The sequence below is a fragment of the Melozone crissalis genome, unplaced genomic scaffold, assembly GCF_028551555.1.
Source record: "Melozone crissalis strain CALT ecotype California unplaced genomic scaffold, PUWL_Pcris_2 ptg000014l_1, whole genome shotgun sequence".
NCBI lineage: Eukaryota > Metazoa > Chordata > Aves > Passeriformes > Passerellidae > Melozone > Melozone crissalis.
In genome coordinates, this window is record NW_026535792.1 from 13,615,698 (window position 1) to 13,637,358 (window position 21,661).

The 21,661-nt window shown below is 38.6% G+C and overlaps 1 protein-coding gene across 4 annotated transcripts in view; it reads left to right on the forward strand.

The window, feature by feature from the left end:
• The window catches only part of MYZAP (myocardial zonula adherens protein), a 52,573-nt gene that overhangs the window by 17,226 nt on the left and 13,686 nt on the right, over window positions 1-21,661 (forward strand). For all 4 annotated transcript variants that reach the window (XM_054272580.1, XM_054272581.1, XM_054272582.1 and 1 more), the window contains exons 4-10: window positions 630-722; window positions 3,074-3,187; window positions 4,048-4,200; window positions 6,937-7,062; window positions 7,930-8,058; window positions 9,807-9,892; window positions 12,047-12,152. In XM_054272580.1, the coding sequence (XP_054128555.1) occupies window positions 630-722; window positions 3,074-3,187; window positions 4,048-4,200; window positions 6,937-7,062; window positions 7,930-8,058; window positions 9,807-9,892; window positions 12,047-12,152 (807 nt within the window). The remainder of the gene's footprint in view (window positions 1-629; window positions 723-3,073; window positions 3,188-4,047; window positions 4,201-6,936; window positions 7,063-7,929; window positions 8,059-9,806; window positions 9,893-12,046; window positions 12,153-21,661) is intronic.

Here is a 21,661-nt window from a genome sequence, read left to right on the forward strand (position 1 = left end):
GGGAAAAAAAGAGGTTGAATTATGTAAGCTGTAGGCAAACATGACTGCAGTGGCATGTAAAGCTAAGCTGGAAGCCAACTTGGGGGTTTTTGGAGTGATTATTTTTCCCTAGAAAGGCAAAGAATAATTTGCATCCATAGTTCTTGAAATCAAATTGAGTTGTCCATTCTTCAGTCTAAAAGACTGAAATTAAAAGTGTTTATCTGCAAAGGATACCCAGGGGAAACCAACCACTTTTAAAACTATGGAGGTACACAAAATCCATGCTTTTTTCAGAAATAAAACAATACATTATCAAATTACTTTTAATTCATTTAGTAATCAGGTTAGAATGACTTACGAGTATTTAATTGAAATGAATTTATCTAAATTATTAATTTACAAGTGTTTAAGAATGTACAGAGAGGTTTGGAATTTCTCATTATGACAGTTATTTGTATCATCCCTATGTAGACAAGTCTTAAGTTTTTGTCTTTTTCTTGAGAATAAATTGCTGTTATGCAGTGGTAGATTAACAATGGAAATTATGGAAAGTAACAATGAAGAACAGAGAGAAAAAAATAATGTCCTACTATATGAACAGTATAATCCAAAATTTTAATAAAGGCATTTGATTTTTCTGACACCAGGTGAGAGCAACTCTGGAAAAAGTAAGAAAGAAAATGTATGGTGAATATGATGAAATGAAACGAAAAATACAGCAGCTTACAAATGAACTGAAAGTAAGTACCCATTCATTTGCAGGGAAAGCATATGGGAAAAAACTGTCCCAGTGTATCCAGAAACTTTTCTTTTGCTTTAGCAGAACAGAACTAATCTCCCAAACCACTCCAATTCACTGGTTTATGTGACATCTGTAGTTTTCTTTTGTTATTTATTTTTCCATCCAGGAAGGGAAAACAGGACAGGGATGCTTTTTCATATGAAATTACTAACTAGCTGGAAATTCTTGGAAATAAAAGAATGATTTTGATACCATTTCCAGTGTGTATTGGTAATTAATGGAGATGGATGTAACCGCTTGCAGTGAATCAAATAAAATTGATAATTAGGAGAAACTGATAACTTGGAATTATTTCAACACTTGGCTCTGTTTTACTGACTCTGTTGTTTAAACATTAAGTAAAAGAAGTAGCAATATTCGTTGGTATTAAAGTGCTAAAAATTACTTACCTTTTGGTTTTTAATGGAACATTTCAATGGTCATTCAATGATCTGTCTTTTTTCTGATATGCTGCTTTAGCAATAAAAGCTGTTGCACTCTGTAAATAGCCTTCATATTAAACTGTTGAGTTGTTTGATCCAAAAAATCCCCCTGAAAACTTGCTTTGAATTTATGTTCAGCATTGATTTTCACAGCCCTGATTCAGAGGAAGCTTTGGCAATTAAAAGTATTCTAACTTCAAGGGACTGGGACCTTGACTTGTGCCCTTCTGCCATCCTCATTTGGAGGCTGTTAGTTCCCTGCATGCTGTATTAGGTACAAAAATCAGAACTTGCTGTAAACTGGTACTTTCATTCTGTGCAACTGGTCTCAAAAAATAGGAAAAAAAATCACCCTGACTTGAGAGGAAGAGAGAAAAAACCTCAATTTCTGCAAAGTGTGGTATATAGTCATAATGCTGCCAACAAGACTCACTCTCCCCCCAGCATGCACGTGGTATTGCTGATTCAGGTGCAGCTTTGTTGTCTTTGCTGCTGATCTTTACTGAATAGCAGTGATGATATCCTGCACTTCCAGAACTTCTGTCAGACCAGTAGAAATCCTGCATGAGTCAGAAATTCTTCTTTAATTAAGGGTTTCTGACCAGCTCTGACAGAATATCTAGTTCTCCAGCAAATTAGCAGTTCATGAAGCTTCCTTCTGATATAAATGGCACATTAGGAGACATCCTTCCCTTTTTTTAGTACTCTAGACTGGCTGAAAGGAAGCACAAGTGTTGTTCTTCCTATTAATGTGAGCTTTTTGTTTGGTTGGTTATTTGGGAGCTGATTTTGGTTTTACATGACTGTCTTTTGTGCTATTTCCAAATCCTGTTTAAAATCCTTTCTATACTCTTTGCTTCAGCTTTCAATCACTGTGCTTTTATCTTTCCAATTTCTTGGACAACTTTTTGTTTATAAAGTTTGTTTGAAATTTGCTCTTCCAGTATCCTGTCCTGGGCTTCTTCTCACAAGTTCTTCCCTTGTAACTTTCTTAATCCATCCAAAGCATTTCTGCTTTCATTTGTTTTACACGAGCACACCTTTATGGAAGGTTAACAGTGACTACTTGTCCTCTACTCCCTGTGCTGACCTAATCTGTGTATGGCTTGGTTACTGCACACTTGCTCCCTGTATCAGTCCCTGGTGTTCTTCTCTTTTTATCAAGAAGCAAATCTGGTCCATCTAAGAATGTGAGCTGGCTGGCTTTCATTAGTAACACTTTTCCTCTTTATTATTGGATCATTCACAATTATTTACACTGTTTGAGTTTTAGTCTCTTCTTGAATGATGTAATTTTGTGTCTTTCCCCTCCCCCCTCTCAGTTTTTAAGCATGTGTGTGAGCACCTATCAAAAATGTCTAATTTTCACACAACAAAGCCCTCTGGCTTCCCCTTCCTGCTTTGTACTGTTTCATCCTTATGTCTTCTTGATGTTGCTTCTCTATGTACCTGATTAGTCAGTTCCTTCTTAATTAAGGCTCTTCTACAATTCACAGTTCTAGATTTCCTTATTTCTTGCATTCTTCTGCTTTTCACTCTGAATTTTTACAATCTGCCCACTCTGTGTATGTAATCTGTCTGAATAGAGAGCTGCCTGTTGTCCTCTTGTCCTTTCAAAAAGAACAGCTTCTACAGTGATTGCAGACTAACAATAAACTTAGATACTCATGCCTTATTTCTGTTAGATTATTTGGATTTTAAGTTTTGTTTCTTTGTTTGTAAGAATATACTTTGAGGCCTAAATATTTTAAGCATCCTAGTACTGTGAAAATGACCTTGGTGTCTTTTTCTTCTGTAGCTCTCTTGGGAAGAATAGGTAAACTTGATCATAAACTATATAAAACTTTTTCTTTTTTTCCCTGCTCAGGTGACAAATGCTCATCAGGAGTCCTTAGAGAATCATGTGCGAGTGCAGGCTGCAGCCTTAGATAGCTTTAGCGAAATGAACAGCTCCTTGACATCAGCATCAATAGACTTGCAGGTACATCTTCACAGCTGCTTCCCAGCTCACAGCTGCCTTTGCTAACATGGATTTCAAAGCATACAGAAAACATGGATGACAGATACAGATTCTGACACTAAGCAACACCATAAAGTACTGTCTTGGATATCTAAAGCACCTAATTTAGGAAATAAAGAAAAACTTTCCAGAAGTTCTTGTGTTTAAAAAAATTAAAAATAATGTGCAATAATGAGATACTGATATGCAGCAGACTAATAGCACAAGTCATGTCTCTATGAAGGATCTAAGGTGAAAATGTGATTTGGTCTGTATAATGCAAAATGGTGCAACTCCTGACTTAGTTCTGCCTTCAGTTGGTAACAGAAATGAAGTGGCATGTTTGGGTGCCAGATACTTGTGAGATTTTACATACCTGTGAAATGCAGGGGGAGGGATGAGGTGGGAATTAATTTTAATTTTTAAAGACTTCCAAATTCCCATGTATCTGAGCTGAACAACATAATGTCCCTGCTTTCTTGTATGTAACAAGAATGTTATGTTCTTGTGCATTACTTTCATGTTTTCAGTCTACTGCATTTTGTATGTATGGCATGGCCCTCAGAGAGAAGGGAAGATTATTCATGCTGAAATGTATCCATGTTCCTTTTTTTTTTTTTTAATTGTGTTCCAGGACTCGATTTCACTGAGTATGCTCCTCACAGAAACACCTTCTAGCAAAAACAAAAGCCATAATTTTAAATGTTAAAACTTGCAAAACTGTTCACACTGCATTAATATGTCAGAAAGCTCTTTAAATGTGCTGTTTCACAATATCTTGCCTATATTAATTCATCAAATTGTTTCTGATTTTTAATATGTGCTTTGCCTCTTTCTTCTAGAAAACTCTAGTGGATGTTACATTGGAGAACACAGACATAAGGGAACAAATAAGGAATTTAAAACATACACATGAGCAATCTATGGAAAAGCTGAGAGAGAAGCAAAAGCAACTGGAAACGGCACAAATTGAAAATCAGTTACTGAAGTTAAAGGTGAGGTATATAAACTCCCCTAAAAATACGGCACAGTAAGGGCATTAGGTGGATTTAAAATAAATTCCTTGGTCTTATTTGTAAAGGGTTCTTCATCCTTCATGCCCTTGTCATGCCCTCAAGCTCCCTTGTTCCTGTGAATCAATACTGGTTTAATAACAAAGAATCTCAGCTGGCGACAGGCAGTCTTCTCATAACTTGGGATGTAACATAAGAGACAGAGATGTTGGCAGGAGAAAATTCAAACCATTAAATGGTTATTAGTGTCCATAATTATTAAGTGAAAGAATATTACAACTCTGCACATTGCTACCTGAATTTCTTGGTGTTGAGTTTCTTTAGTATTGCACCATTTTTAATAGGTAGTCTGTTAAGTCTTATGAGCATGTGGTCAGCAGGTAACAGCAAGCATCTTCAAAAGAGAATTAAGCTATTTCTTTCCGAGAAATGCAAGCAAATAAAACACAAACAAGGTTTGATATGACAGAAAGCTTGACCATGTTCTCCCCTCACAGCCAAATGTATTCCTTTAATCTCAAAAAAACCAAGCCCACAAAAACCCCAAAAAAACCAAACAATACCCTCTCCCTGCCGGAAACCTTTGTCTCTCTTAAAATTGCTCAAAGTAGACAAATTGGGATATAATACATCAGAATTCGTCAAATTTTGAAAAATTTCTTTCCATTTTTGATAAAGTTTCTGAAATTAAGGTGACTGTAGCTACATTCATGTTTGGTCTTGTGGGAGAATGTATTTCTTTCTGGCTGTTTTGCTAGTGACTAGCACTCATGCTTAATGACGAATGGATAAACAAGAAAACATAAGTGCATTTCATGTTCTGCTTTCCTCTCACAGTGAAGCTCTACAGGCTGTAGAAGTAGCTGTATTTTGCACCTGCTGTTGTCAGCAGAAAATAAAAAGAGGGAAAAACCAAGTAACAGATGCAAAGATGATGCTATTAAGATTTTAAAACAGAAATTTGGGCTTCACTATAATATTAAGGACATGCCCCAGCAAGTCAGGGAAAGGTATGTCTGCTTCTAAGGGCAAGGAACTGCAGCTCAGGTCTCAGTTCAACTGAATGCATAAGGATTTGTTTATCTTCAAGCATGTCAAGCTCTGCAGAATACATGCCCTGCATTTACAAAGCAAAAGCGTAAATTTTGCCCTCACACTTTCAGGTTTAGTACCAAGTTAGTGAAAAATATACTTCATTACTGTCTTTGACAGTTAAATATAAAATTATGTCTCAAAAGGTGCTATGAGTTCTGGGAATTCATTCCAGGAATGAATGTAAGGGGATGGTGTGGCATCTGGGAGGTTAGTGTTGAAAAGCAGTAACTACTGTGTACCATGATTACAGTCTGGGTGGAGAACACACCTGTGGGGCTTATTAAAGAGGTTTGGTTTATTAATAAATCTGTAATAACTTAGAGTGGAGATGTTGCTTAAGTGTATAATAACAGATGCCCTGATACAGTCACTTTTTAATGCTTGTTTTTACTGTCCTCATTGCTCAAGGTGTAAGGGAGGGAATGATGGCAATAAAGGGCCAGAGATCCTGTTCCAGTTCACTGTATCTTAAGGAATCTGGGGTTTGATGATTGGCTTTCTCTAAATGATACAATTCTCTCAGGCTTCCTGAAATGTGGAAGGTTCATTTAACTCCACACCCTCTCATGAAGTGCAGGTCACTACCAGTGCCCCAGGGTTGGCCTAGGTGAGATGACGGGACAATTGCAGTACAAGCGGAGTCCTTCAGGGCTCATCCCTTTTCAAAGAATGAAACACACTGTTGTTTTTCTACAGGGTACTAAACAAGCTTGTTTCTGCCATGCAAGATGAACCCAGGGGTTTACTAAACCTTTTGGTCCTTGAATTAGAAAAAAAATCCAACCCAAAACCTTAATCATCAGAGCTCTATTTTGTAGTTGTGTTTAGTGTGGTGATCAGCAGGGAGCACTTCATTCCTCCTCTTCCTGTCACTTTTGTAGCACCCACAGCATTTCACATGGCTGATTCACAGCATCTCTAGGAGGAGAGCTAAGTTCTGTACTAGCTGTTTTACTTCACTTTTATTGTGGTTTACACAGTAGATGTACCTGAGCTGTGAAGATCCTATCTGGTGTTTAATTACTGAGGGTGTGGTTAAGTCAGTGTTTTCAGCCAACACAGGAAATCCTGTCTCTGAATGACCATTCTGCCCTCTTCCCCATAGCTCTAGTAAAGTTTCTGGTTCTGTTGTTAAAAATTAACCCTTCCAGACACCTGAGAATTTTAATTTTCAGTTCGATTGCAGGAAAGGTACTGCAATAGAGTATTGCTTTGAGTGTTCATGGTCATTTAGAAAGAGGAGTTGAGTCTAGTCCATGATTCAGTAGAGCAGGGGGAGACAGTATCATTTCAATGGGGAAACAAACCAAGTGACTTGGAGGCTGTTATGGAATGGTTCAGCAGAGAGGCGTGGCCTGATCTTGGATCAGCAATGACTAAATGAGCTAATTTCAGACAACATGGAACTTCATGGAACAGTAACTTCTACAGATTCAAATTATGTGAATTCTGGCACAAGGCTGTAAATGGTCTTGATGCAAATGGAAGCCTACTTTTGCAATGCCAGATTTATAACAAGGGGGAGCTTAACTTCAAACTCTTATTTTCTCATCATGTGAACTCTCTTTCTCCTGCTGCCAGCAATACTGTACTTACTGATGGGGCAACCTTCCTCTCTCATAGGTGGAATCATCACAGGAAGCCAATGCTGAAGTCATGAGAGAGATGACCAGAAAGCTATATAGTCAGTACGAGGAAAAAATGCGAGAAGAGGAACAGAAACACAAGGCTGAGAAAGAAATGCTTCTGGTATGTAGAGCCAGTCTGTAAGAGCAGTGCTTAGCTTGGATGTAATTTCTCAATTGCTTCATACTCCAGAGTTGATGTAAATTCCTCCACTCCTGTCTCTGTGATTAGTCGTGCTATAGTTACTAAGTTTTCCAAACATTTGGGGTTGTAGGACTAAGAAAAATATGTATTCAAACATAGTAATATCAATGATAATCTAGACTTCAAAATCTGAAATGGAGTAAGTAGGCTTTTTAAACTTTTGATTCTCTAAAAAAGGAAGATATAATGTCCAATTTTAACAAGTGACAGTTTAAGAAGGAGAAAGGGAACAACGTCACTGGATGCTACTGGAGCAAGAACTCTCCTGTCTCCCAATTTCCCTCCACCCCAAGTTAAACCTTTCTATGAGCAGTCAGTTGTTGCATTTTTTAAAATTCTGGAGTCAGATAATGATAGAGATTGAAGATAGATGCTCCTTTTTATTCATATTGCTCTACATGTAAGGAAAGTACAAAGCTGAACATGGCCAGCTATGGTGTTTAGAAAGCTGTCTTTTGCAGCAGCATATTTTTCTCATGGTGTTATTAACAGCATCCTCCCATTCCCAAGGGAAGGGAAATCAGCTATCTAAGAAATGGGTAAAAGTTTCTCTTGGATTGTCATAATGATGCTTTACGAATTCCTGTGTATTTCAAAGTACCCCCAATCTTTTGCTGTGTAAAATTCTCTCTCAGGGTCATCACTCTTCCAGATTTCTGAGCAGGTGTAGTGAAAAGCTTTGAGCTCTTTAAGAGATGTTAGCCTGGCCCTAGACCCAAAAAGAAGAAGAAATATTCCTCATTAATATGTTAGATGCTAACATGACTGTAAATGTTCTTGTTTTAGGAGGAAACAAATCGGCTTCTGAAGGCTATTGAAGAGGCAAACAAGAAGATGCAGATTACAGAAACAAGCATACAGGAGAAAGACCAGAGAATTGGTGAGCTGGACCGGCTGATTGAACGCATGGAAGAGGTAGGAGAGCTGACTGCTGCATGACAGGAAATGCACCAAGAGCATGGAGGAAATTCCAGATGTTATTGTTCTGCTGCTCAGCTCCCTGCTCAGTGACATACTGAGCTGTTTGCATCTTAGTATTTATATCAGTAAATGGACCTGGACTGCCATAGAGACCCTGTGATGAGGAGGTGGTTCTCTCTTCCAGGTGGTCCTTACAGGGCAGCATTTATTTAGGAAATGAACCATTATTTTAAAGAGAGAATTTAAAAACCATTCAGTGTGCAAGGTGTCTTAGGCCTAATCAAGTAATAATCATAAATGACCCAGAGTCTCTTAGCAATGTTGCTGTGGTGGGTCCATAGAGTGCACAGAGCTCTGTCTGGGGATGGGTAAGAAGTTGATGAAGAACCTTCAGGGTTAGGATTAAAGGGAGGGCAGGGACAGATGACATCAGAGTGGAGGCTACCCAGCCAGGAAGACTGAAAGGATGAGGCCCTTTACAGACAATGGGAGCAGCCTCTTGTTCACAAGCCCTGGTCCTCATGGGGATTTTCAACCACTCTGACATCATTTGGAGGGACAACACAGCAGAGCATAAACAATCCAGGTTCCTGGAATGTGTTGATGATAATTTCCTTCTCCAACTGATAGAGGAGCCATTGAGGAGAGGTGCTTTTCTAGACCTTGTTCTCACCAACAAGGAGCAGCTGCTGGGGAATGTGAAGCTCAAGGGCTTCCTTGGCTGCAGTGACTATGAAATGGTCTTGGATGTACTTTGGCATTTCTCATTTCATTCAATAGCAGGCATCTTTAAAGATTCGTGCCTCACTATCTCTAATACAGGAGCAGAGAGTGTTTTAGTCAGAGGAGGGAGTAAAATCTTCTGCTCTTCCCAATTAAGTGGTTTTCTTTCACTAATTTCACTTTATTGTAGTACATATTTAATATCAGTATCTACTGAGAAGTAGATTTTTATAAGCCAGTCTTTTTGGCTTGAGTTGTTAGTCTAATGTGCATTGAGTCCCTTTTGTCTAATGCTTGCAAATCCATTAGTAGAATTAATGATTACACTGAGAAATTACTCAACCTAATAATAGCCCCTCTAGTGGCTCCATTAACTTCATCTGGGCTTCAACCTACAGCTTTTAAGTTTTATGCAGTGAATGTAGGATTGCATACAGTTCACAAGTACAGAGGAGTTCCTTCACTTTAGTTCTTTAATCTGTTCTTACCTGGCTCATACTCACCCGGTGAGACTGAATGCCTCTTAAATTGCCCTCAAGGAGGATAAAACACATTTCTCTGTTAACTTGTTTGACTTAGATCTTAAGTCCTCACAGATCTTCATAAGCACTGTGATGGTGGGCACTTAAACAGGAATACTCCGGGGAAGAAAATGCAGCAGTACCTTTTAGCTCAGCCTTGGATTGGGAGATCTTTTTGGAGTGATAATGTGGACAATTTGACTTTATGTAGTTAAAGATTTTGATGACTTATCTTTTTAACGAAAAAAATCAGTTTCAAGTACAGCCATACATCTTCATATAGGAAATTGAAAATTGATCTAGTTTCCATGCATAGCTGGGAAACTGATTTTATTATTATGTATTCTGTCCTCCTTGGCTATAGGAAATGCATGAATTTTGTTTAATCAGTTTCTATTTTAATTTCACAAATGATGTTTTGATTTGCAATGAAATGGGCTTTGTGAAGCCTTTACATTTCGATATATGGAGAACTGAATGATAACTTTTCTTGTTTAGGAACGTCACCAGCTGAAAAAACAACTTGAATTAAATGAACTACAAATATCTGGAGCAAAATCTGAAAACAACTCTGACAGTGAAAGGTGAGAAAACTTGCCTGTGGAACTTCTACTATTGCTAGGAAACATGTGGGTTTTTTTGTTTTTGTAGACATCTGAATTTTGCCTTTTCTAACTTTAAAACTGCAGTGTGGTAGGGGCTAGGGGTTGTTCATCTGAATGTAGGTTTATTGACATGTAAAATATCAAGACAATTATTTTTTGCAAGAATGACCACCTTCATGCATCTTTTCTGAAAAGTTGTTTGCAAATGTGTGGAGTCCATTGTAGGTGGAATAAGCTCTGACATATCTGTAGCTTGCATTTTTCTCAAATATGCATTCCCAAATTCAGAAGTGTATGATCCTGACAATGAATACTTTCAGTATCTAAACTCAAAGGTTTATATGACACTGCTCCAGTGGGTAAAGATGAATTACAACCAGAGACTGAATAACAGTACTTGATTACTACTTATGGTTCTGTGGCACCCAGAAATTAAGTTTTAAGGTTTTGGGCTTCCTGCTGTCCTTTGGGAAGCACAAACATGAAAGAAGGTCCCTGCTGAGAGCTTCTCAGTGCCTTGTATTGATCTGTGACCAGCTTCTCTGGTTTCAGAGTAAGAATGGCTTTTCACAGCAGCCTGTTAAAATAATAATTTCAAGTGAACAGATGTTGCTCACATACAACATAGAATATGGAGATGAAAGATAATTGGTGTTTTCCTTTACCTCTGAATAACACAGACACTTCTTGCTTCAGAGAATCCTTTTCAGTGTAAAGTTATGCTGCAGTAAAAGGGTACAGGCAATGTTCAGGCAGGAATTTGTGCAAGGCAAGCAAGCTCACAGTTGCAATCTATGCCATGCAAGCAATGACTCTGTGTTCAGATGATGCTGATTTATTCTTAAGTTGTCTTTACCTGCCTGTACCCTATCAGACACTCAAGCTCCACCTTAGGAAGGATGTCTGTTCCATTTCTCCATTGCTATCAGTGCTTAAGATCCTGAGTCTTCCAATGAAATAAAAAATGAGCTACAAAATATGTGCTACAATTGCTATTAAAATATAAATTAAAGTTTTATGAGATGTTAATACACACAACTAAAAAACCTGCAGCAATGCTTTGAATTTTTTGAGTCCTTGTCAAAGTGCTGCAGTTACATTTCTGCAGAGTACTTCACTGTTAATAGAGACTCTTTTGGGGGAAACAGGATACAATTCAGTCATTCACTGGAATCACGTCTTACAGTTTGCCATCTGCTGCTTTGTCTTAGAATGGTTTTTCTATTTGCAGCTTTAACAGTTTTTTTTCTGCTGTGCACAGACCAAGATGAAAAAAGCCTTTTTGTTTTTGATTCCCCTCCTCCCATTTTCAAATTCTGTCCAGTCCTGAACCTAGGAGTACAGCAGTTTATTTTGTAAGCAAGAAATTGCTTTCTTTGACAAATTTTAAGAATTGGACATTCAGATAAAACTGGAGACTCCCATGGCCAAAAAGACAAAAATTTATGGAAAAGCTTCACTCCAGTTTCCTTGCATATTCTACAGCTGCTTTTCTGACAAGCTGCCAAACCAGCTTGTGGCAGGAGTTCTGTGGGAGTTCACTTGCTGTATTAAACAGATTTGAAGAAATGCAGAAACTATCTGAAGAGTTGTATGGACACATTTAAACCATTCACAGCATTCCTGCTGACTGCTGAGGAGTTAATACTATTCCAGGTAGCATTCTGCTGCTGTTGGCAGCTCTGACAAATTCTTGACTCCAGGCTCCCCTGCAGTAAGACAGCTTTGAAAGCAGACCTGCTTCCTGGCTTTTGTTTAGCATACATTTCCAAAATATTTGCAGGTAGTAGTAAGTCAGCCTAAATGTGTCTCTCTGAAGCTAAAGATGTAGTTATGTCAAAGCCTTTCACTAAAGGGAAACACACCTTGAGATGAGTTTTGTCTCATTGTTTAATTGTCAGCACTTCAGGCTCTGAGTAATCATGTCAGTATGCAAGACAAAGGTGAGATAACTTGGGTGGAGACAGCCACTTGGACTAAGATCACATTAAAATGTACATTGGACAATTTGACATCTGTCAGCGCAATTTGACTTGCCTGTCCTGATTTATGGTGGACTGTGGGGGTTGTTCTTGTTCTGCTTATACTGCAGAGCTCCCCACTTACAGGCTTGATCCTTGCGTGTTTTGCCAGGTCACAGCATTTGGAGGAGGAAGCAGCCAGCCTGAGAGAGAGGATCAAGCATCTGGATGACATGGTCCACTGCCAGCAGAAGAAAGTCAAGCATATGGTTGAGGAGGTGAGATGTAGTAAAACAACTCAGAGTCTTTGGGGAGCACTAATTCTTTTAGTACATAATCCAAAGAGAACTGTTCTTTGTGTAGTTGCCTTCTGCCACCTTTGTTACAGTGGAAGTTGAGTTAAGCATCTGGAGCCAGTGAAGCAGAAAGAGTAGATGAAAGCAGTTTAATGCAGTGGCTCTGGGTTATATACTGTGATCTTTAGGCTGACACTAGTTCTGTACCTCTCCATGGGTGTTCAGGAAATGCAACACAACTTCCAGCTCAGAGGGTACCTCTGATATGATGCACTCTGGTCATTAATGGTCTCCTTCCTGTACAGAAGTGGAAGGCAAAAGCTGACCTTTAGTGTTTTGTTCTTCTGATTTTGGGAGATTTTGCTTAGGTTATTTTTTTGTTTGTTTAATATGATTCCTCACAGAAATAGGTGAGCAAGCACAGATTTTCACTGCTCGTCTCTTCTTTCCCTGGTCTGGGGACATTGTCTTAGCTGCTGCCATTTCCTGTAAAATTTTAAGTGGAATTTTGCTGGATAAATGCTTTAGGTTACAGGCTACCTGTGTGTCAGGAAACTGTTCTGTGGTCAGAAGGCTGTAATTGCAAACATTTCTGTTTGTCCAAGTGGAAAGAATGACATGGAAAATAGATAAGTTTAAATTGGAGCTTTACAAAACTGACAGCTCTATTAGATGAGCCTCCTACTGCACAGACAATGGGTCTTCATGAGATACCTTTGATTTGTATCTGACATCATACACTCAAGATGTCAAATGTTTAGAAACCACTCAAATCTAAGGCATTCTTTCTGCATTTGTATTTATATGTATTTACATATGCTTTGTTTTATAAGATTCTGATGCAGCCCTTCCGTATGATCAGATGAGTGATGCTAGTGTCTTTTACACAGAGAGATTAAAGTTCTTCTGTTGTATCAGACATATAAAGTCTGGAGGTTTTGGTTTTAATTTAGTTCACCATTATCACTGTTTTTAAGCATCCTAGCTGGTCTAAAACAGAATTTACAGTTTTCATACCATGGTATTTTAATAAAGAAAGTTTCTCCAGTGCAATAATCCAGTCCATCTAATTAATGGATCATGGGAACAATTAGATAATTGATTACGGGAACAGTTATTTAATCTGCTTTGTATTTCTGTACAGAGTTTTTCCTGAAGGATTTGTGATATATGTGGCACCATGAATGAATCTAGTAATACATGAGGATGGTGGCCTAAATTTTGCCCTTTATTACTAAATATATTTTAAACTTCTGGTTGTAACTTGACCTCTAGTGGGCTGCATTGGTATAACAAGTCCTTTCAGCTCTATCTTTTGTTTTGTAATAAAACCACATATAAAGCTTGAGCCAATGATTATAATTTCATTAATATTACATTTAATGGGTAAGTTTAGCTAATTACTTGTATCTCTGCTGGTGCCTTCATATACACAGAAAGCCCTTCTAGACCATCTGGTTGTCCTATTTAATGAGTGTTAGGTGACCAAGTCACTATTAATTGTCAAACATGACTGCTTCTAACTCCTGTCTGCCTGCTTTTCAGATTCAGCTAAACCTCTATCACTCTTGACTGCCACCTAGCCATAGGGGAGATATTTTTGCTCTTTCCTTTAGTCCCTGTGTGTTTTAATTTTTATTTTAATTCAGCTTCCTTCTGCATGAACACCTGTGTAGCTACATCTATATTTTCACTAGTGAGCTAGCGAAAGACTCCTGTACCAGAGGTTTGATCAGGTCAGGTGGTACCAAATACATCAGACATTTAATGTTTGGGGCTTGCTTTCTTAATTTTGTGCTATTTGTTGCTTGTGTTTGTACTGTGTTAGAGAAAATATCTAGAATATAGTTGGCATGCCCTATTTTAAACTAGACTCTTAATTAAAGGCCTAAAAATAGCAGTTTTAATAATATGGAGAACAGTAGCTGTTCACCATGGGGCAAGAGAAAAAACATTGCAGATATGTATGTCCTCAACTATCCAAGCATGTGGTGCTTTTCATGATTTTGTGCTTTTCTTAATATTAGATAAGTATTTTTTGGCTCATTTTAAGCAAACACTTGCTAACTATGCCATAGAAGCTGAAAAGTTGGCAACAAAAATATTGAAAAGGAATGCTATCTGAAGAGTCTGTTCTGAAGTTAGGTTGAAAACTAGTGAGCAGCAGCACTAAAAATATCTGCTAGAGCAAATAGGGAAGATTGCACTACTATTTAAGTCCCGGAAGCCATGTTCATCAGGGTATATTTAAACACACATCCTCCCTACACTAAATTTAACTGATTGCAGAATGTAATGGCAAGGAATATCAGGAAAAGTGTAATGAAAACCTGCCCTGTTACTCATTGCAATATTTTCATGGCTGGTATCTGTAAAGTATCATGCCATCTTGGGTTTTATGATGATATTGATAACTTGCATTTAAATAATTGAGAAAGATTAACCAAATCATTCAAAAGCTGGAAATCTTGCTTTCTGAAACACTTAGTTTTACTGTGGCAGTCAACAGAGTGAGAACAGGCTAACCTGGGAAACTCAGGAGAGAAGTGGAAGGAAAGGAAGTAGTTAAAATTATCAGCAGAAATTGAAGCTGAAACAGGGCTACTGTTTGAGCTGCTAGATGACAAAGCCTAAACTTGCTTGACTACAGGATGAGCTTTGTTTACAATTAATCTTCATATATTGGACACAGATCTGAAGTATAAATAAGGGCTTCACTCTTCCAGTGTAAATCACAACGAGTTTATGCTGTTACCATCTCCAATTCAGAGAAATTGGAGAAATGAACATCACTTCAGAGGGATGCTGAACAAACAAGATATACTGCTTCAAACTCATATGGAGAACTGTCAAAATTGGAGAAGTACTGAGATGAATCTCCTGGCTGGAAAAAATCATGGAGTAGATTGCTCTTAAGCCATTTCTGGGAAAGATGATGGATCCTTTGCAAATCACAGATGCAGGGCATTCTGTAAAAGAACAGCAAGCAGCCAGGAGGAAGTGAAAGAGAAGCTTTAGAATGGAATTTTGTGATGCAGCAGGCAACTTTTAACACCTCTGGTGCTATTTTGATGGCATTTAAAAATATGTTAGGAGCTGGTGGTCAGTCCTAATTTAGGCCTGAAAGGGGATGTGCAGAGAAGCATCAGATGTAGGAGGCCATGGAGGTAGAGTATTAACACCTTCCTCTTCACAGATCTCATCATGTTGGTACTGAATGCAATGGTTATGTGATCTAGGGAATTGAGCCCAGGCAGAGGAGGACACTCACAATTCAGTGTGCTTGTACTCCTTAGCAAAAAAAAAAAATAATTGCTTCTATTTTTTTTCCTCTGAAAGGAAATCCTTCCATCTCAGGCATTAATGGAACCATTTTCAACTTGATCTAGTCAAACAAGTCATAAATTAAATAGAAGCCTAGAAAATAACTTTCAGAAGAAAAATAAATGGGAGAAATAAAATGGAAATTTTCTGGAGATGGTGACCTTCAACACCTCTGTGTGTTAGCTCTCATGCACACACATTTTTCATCCTCATAGAGATTCTTTTCTATGAGAGCAAAAATTGCTGCTCATTAGTGCACCAGCTGAGCAGAAAGTTATCCTGCATAGTCTTAAAGCCTCATGTTCTCATTAGAGAGAGATTGCAGATGATTTATGGCTGACAGATTTATCCCTGTGTTGAACTTGTTTGTTAAACAAATCTATTTGTTCACAGCTTAGTGTAGTATGCTTTAAATGCAGCGCTGGCAGTTAAAAGTGCAGGACTTGCATTTTGCAGGTGTTTAGAAACCCAGCCCTTTTCTCATACTATTTTTACATCACAGGCTTTCAAAAAACAAGTGAGGAGAGACAGATGGCCAGAGTGGGTGACCCAAGGCTCAGATATTTTAGCCCTTGCCTTTGTAGCTGTCCTAAAGTATGGCTGGGTAGAACAAAGGCAATCCAGGTAAAAGACAGTTTGATGAGAGGGAGAATTTGCAGGGAGACTCACAGGTGAAAGGCAAAGGCACATAAACTTCAGGCCCTTCCACTGAGGAGTTTCCCTGCAGAGATGGCACTGGGCAGGCAGACGCAGGCACAGAGGCACCACAGGAGGGCATGGGAAGCTGCTAGCACACTGTTCCCTTCAGGGCTGCAATTGCTCTTGTTCTGTGAGAGGGGTAAAAGCTTCTCTTCTAAGTATCTATCTGATGGGTCAACCAGTTCCTCCTGTCTGTGCCACTGTAGGAAATGAGACTTTCATGTAAGATAAATGAAATACAAACCACAGATTTTAAATTAGCAATATAATTATTTTGTGGCTTGATCTCAATTTCAAACCTGGAGAGATTTAAGAGAGGTTTAGTTTTGAGAATTATGCAATTCAGTTTGAAATGGATTACAATTTCATTGCACAGTAAGCTTATTTTATATGTAATGTTGTTTCATTGTTAAGAAGCAGAGGAGGGAAGGAAATTAGCATTTACATTTTATAAGCAAGGCAAGGGGGTTGATGCAGATATAGGAAGCTGTTCTGAAGGGATCTGAAGAAAGAAGGATATTTGATCTCATGCCAAGAAATTATCTGCAGAACTTAGATTTCACATGAAATTCCCCTAACGACTGAATTGAACTGTCTCTAGGTCATGGCCCATGAGCTGTTCTCCAGCTTTAGTCTCAGATTCCTTGGATAATAAATGGTGACCAGACACCAGGGAGAAGCTGTCTCCTGTCTGTTGGGGAGGATACTTGCATGAAAGGACAAAGTGCTAATGAGCAAATGATATCCCAGATACAGAAGAGACTTTGTATTGCACAAATGGGGTATAAAAAGAAGAAGTTTTTCCAAAAAAGACTTAAACATCTGAAAACATCTGTATCAAGACACACTAACTTCAGCTATATAGTGAAATTTCCCTCTTTTAATATGGAAGAACAGTTTCAAGGTCATGTAAGAGAAGCCACAGAGAAGGAGGAGAAGATGGAATTACCAACAACAACAGATGCCAAACTTTTATTAACCAAGATCTGCATTCCATAGTACCTGCCATAAAAACAAAACAACAACAAAAATGCAGAACAAGAAATGTAGAAAGAGAAACACACCTTGGGATCTTGAAGGAAGAAGATAAAGGACAGAACATGAATAACTTCCCACACCCTCCTCCCCCCCTCCCCAGTACAAGTGTTTGGCATTCCTCAGTGGACTTGAGCAAGCAGTACAATGCTTATCTGTTGGCAGAAGTAGAATCACTGCTGGTGTTTGGTGAGAGGGTTTATATATGCACAACATCAGCACTTTCAGCAGGGAATTGCCAGGCCAAGTCATCAATTAGAAACTTGCCCATTACTAAGGTAATGCTTAACGAGGTGGGTTGATGTGCAGACAATGAGCCAATGTCTGTAACTCATTAGGACATGTCAGCCCCTGCTTCAGCAATACATGGACATCAACCACTGGATAATGTGTTCATGGAGCTCATTCATTTAGGGAGGTCTCTACATTGGTGCATTAACCTAAATCAGTCAGTTACTACTTCTGTAAATGCAATGCGAGGTTTAAAATACAAGAAGTGTAAGTTTAAGTGGATAAGTTGTTCACGTGATTTAAGGAGGATTAAAAGGCAAAGGTGCTCGTTCCAATCACTGCATTATGCCCCCTGAAAAAGTTTCAACTCTTGTCTAGCCTCTCATAAATACCAGTTCAGGTCCAGTGAAATACAGGACTGAGGAAAATCCTGTTCTCCTTGTACAGCAGTTACCTCTGCGAGCTCAGGCTGATGTATGTTGCAATGTCTTGTCTGTCTTGTTTTGTGCATGCTGTGTAGCATCTGTTTGTCCTGTGCAGTCATAGTTCTGACTAATTTGCTCATGTCTCTGTATTTGTGTTACTGATGCCCAGTACATTAATAGTGGATGAATAAGGAAAATAAAGGTGTGCTTGAATAATATGATACTTATATATATTAAAACTATGTGCTGGTAAATATTTTAAACTAATGGATAATACTGTTAAGTGGTAAATGGTGACTGAGTTTACCTAATAGCTGGATCTGTTCCAATGCAGGAGATCACTGTATAGTTTAATGTCTCTAAATCTGTATCTGAGTTACATAGAATAAAATAGTTTCCTATTTCAGGCCTTCTTTATAAAGGCTCTACATTTAATCACAACTTTAGTTTTCTCTTAATATGCTTCTTCCTTCTGCTTTAATAGCTTTGTAACTCTGTTGACTTTTCATTCTAATACCATTAGTCACATATCCAGCATTTCTTTACAGACTCTTCCTTTTAGGTCTTGCAGTTCTCCAACTTTTCTCTTTACTGTTCTTCTTAGGTGTTCTGTCCATGAGATCACTTTAATGCTGTTGACTCTTTCATCTCACTTTCCATCTTAGAGAAGCAAAGTTTAGTATTTACACAGCCCATTCAAGTACCTTGACAATTGTTTGGTATTTGGAGAATCTATAAAGAGCAGAAATGAGAAATAAAGAGATCTTCATCAATGGGATGGACAAGAAGAATTGAATTTTCTGGAAGATGAAGCAAGAAAAAGCAACAATCTGAAGACTGAGGCAGTTTGAGAAATGACTTCAAGTTTCCTGAAGGAGACAAAAGCATAGAGGTAGTGACAGCAGTAGGGCAGAAACAAGGATGAGAGATCTAAAAAAGAAGTCAGTGACCATATTAATCCTGAGTCAGTGGATAAATTCAGGATGATTCACATTCCATGTTGGACCTTGCATGCTGATTCAGTTCACTGGAAATTGCAGTGGTTATGTGAAATGCAAGCTGCACACCCAGCACCACTGGCAGGAACTTCATGGATTGTGCCAGGATGGAGAGAGATTTGGTGCCCCTTCTCTGCCCAGCAGGGAAGTGCCAGGAATTGAGATGGGGTGGCTGAAGGGCTGTGTGCATGTCATGCCCCTGAGTTGCTGGCACACCAGAGAAATTACAAACTGGAGCTTAGGCCTTGTAGCTTTACTCTCCCCAGCTTTGGAATAGTCAGATGTCTCCCAGCTGGAGAAGGGAAGGAGGAACAATGGATACAGTGGGTTGGGGAGGTAAGAGAGAATGCAGTGGTAGGAAGAAGGGTGACTGTGTGGTCCAGAGCTGCTAAAGTCACATTAGTACTGTTGGCAGAACTGTTTTGAAAGGAATGAGCAGTTCATTAATGTAACTGATATTTCTGAGTAGGCTGCCAGTTTTGTTTGAGTGCTTAATGTAGACAGGAAGGTTATAGAAATACAGGTAGAAATGTGGAGCCCTAACAACATCAGGTCAAGAATTAAGGGCAGGGGAAAGTCTGTCTGGTAATTTCTGGAGAAGGTTGGCAGAGAGAGCCTGAAGGATGTACCTGAACAGTGCTTGTAGAAAAGGATGAAGAAATCTGAGAGGGTAGTCGTGCAAAAGACAGGATGGGAGCAAGTTGCTGAGTTCAGTGAGCAGAAACTCTGAGGTCTGCAGACACAGCAAGGATGAGGTGGATTATAGACTAATCCGTGAGTATTGACCAAAGAAAAAGTAGGAACATCTGGATGATAATATCCTGAAGTCAGTCCAGAAATTACTTGGACACAAGAGTCAGTCCATGGAATTTGAGAGTCTTTGGCTTGCACTGATTTTTTTCTGACCATTCTGAGCAGACTGTTCTGGCCACCACTCAGCCCTGGAGTTGAGTTTTGTGTTTGACCTATCTTGCTTCTTCTCTTCTCCTCCTTATCTTGTATTCAACCCAAAGTCAAAATCTATTGCTCTGACACCTGCTAGATGTTCTCTTGCTTTATGCAGCTGCTAGAAACAAAGAAATTCTCATGATGTGAATTTGTGGATTTTTAAAATTTAATATAATAATACATTAATATAATCTCTTAGAGTTATTCCTGTTTTTCCTGGTTCCCTGTGACATACCCTTGTCAAGGATTAATCAAATCAGCTTTTTCATTGCTGGTGTTAATGGCATAAGATGATGTGTACTCAAGTCCTCGTTCAGTAAATAAACTTATTTTTATAGTAAATTACTGTGCTGGGATGTGTCATCTGTGTCAGGACATTTGTTTCAGCCCTTGGCCTGCAGTGGCTGCTGAGACAGCTGTTTGGCCATGTGTCTGGGGATGCAGAATTCCTGCTTTCCTTCTGCAGTGGCCTCACAGGGGCTCTGCTGTGTCCAGGGAGCAGGACTGCAGGACATTTTTCCTGGTGCTGAAACAGCCTCTCATTTTAGCACCTCAAATGCAGCCTCACTGCTGCATTTATTTCTCCTGAAATGTATTTGGGATGTGTGGCTGTGTCTGAGTTCCTAATGTTTAAAGATCCACCCAAAGGTTTTATATAGGTGACACAATTCACAGCCTGATCATTCTGTAACCTGCATGGTCTAACCACACCATTCTGTCTGGCTGCTAGACTGAGACACAGAGCTTGTGATGATATTGTACTATATTCTCTGCAGAAAAAAATAAAAGAAGCAGATTTAAAAAATTTGGTGTAATTCTGGGGCAAGGGCATGGTTTTAATGGGTTCTGGCTGGTACTATTTAAACGTGTTACAGAGAGCCTGGAGGTGCTGTTGTCTATGCTTCAGTCTGCTGCTCCCTAGAGCATCCTCACCAAAATACAAAATGTCTCTTTGGAGTTCAGTTCTGTGTTTGGGAAGGGGAGGAAGCTGTTTGTCAAAGTTTTCCTTTTTGTATTCTCTGTTAGATTTTAAGGTGTCCATGCTCATCTTTGCCTTCAGACTATTCAAATTAAAATAACTCAAAAACATCCATAGGGAGCTGTCTTTCTGTGGCCAATGTGAAAAATAAGCAGAACTTTAATTTTAACTTGCACAAAATCTATTTGTACATGATACTGGTGAACATAATGGTTACTGTCAGTTTATTTCACATCTTAGGATCTTTCTATCATAGAATGAATATAAGTTAAGGTAAATGTATGTGAAACACAAGAGCTGTCTTGCTTTTGGATGACAGATAGTTTGATCACTTCTTTGGAAACAGAAATATTTTGTGTTTGATGTAAAAACCATCCTAGGCAGCTGATGGAGTTGATTATTTTCAATAACAAGCAAGAATGGCTGTGTGCCAGTGTGATCACACAGCTGTGCTTGGCTTTGGGCTTCTTTGTGTGGCACTGATTATTGGTGTTAGTAATATTTCCTTATATGCATAGCAGGAGAATATTAATAGAGAAGAACCACTTGAAAGTCCTAAGAGAACAGTTTATCTTTTCTAAAGTGGAGTTTATTGGCAGGACTGAAGCTACTGAACTGGGGAAGACATAACTGACTTAATTCAGTCATACTATTAAACAAAGTTGTGATTAAATATGAAGATCAAGGTATGTTCTAAAGTTTTCTCAAAATGCTACAAGAAGACATGGGTAGTTTTTCTATGGACTTTAAAAGAGGAAAAAAAAAGGAAAGACCTGATTTTGAGAAAGATGGATGATGACAGGATAATACTCCTGTATTCTGTAACTGTTCAGCTGAAAACACTGTATGGTG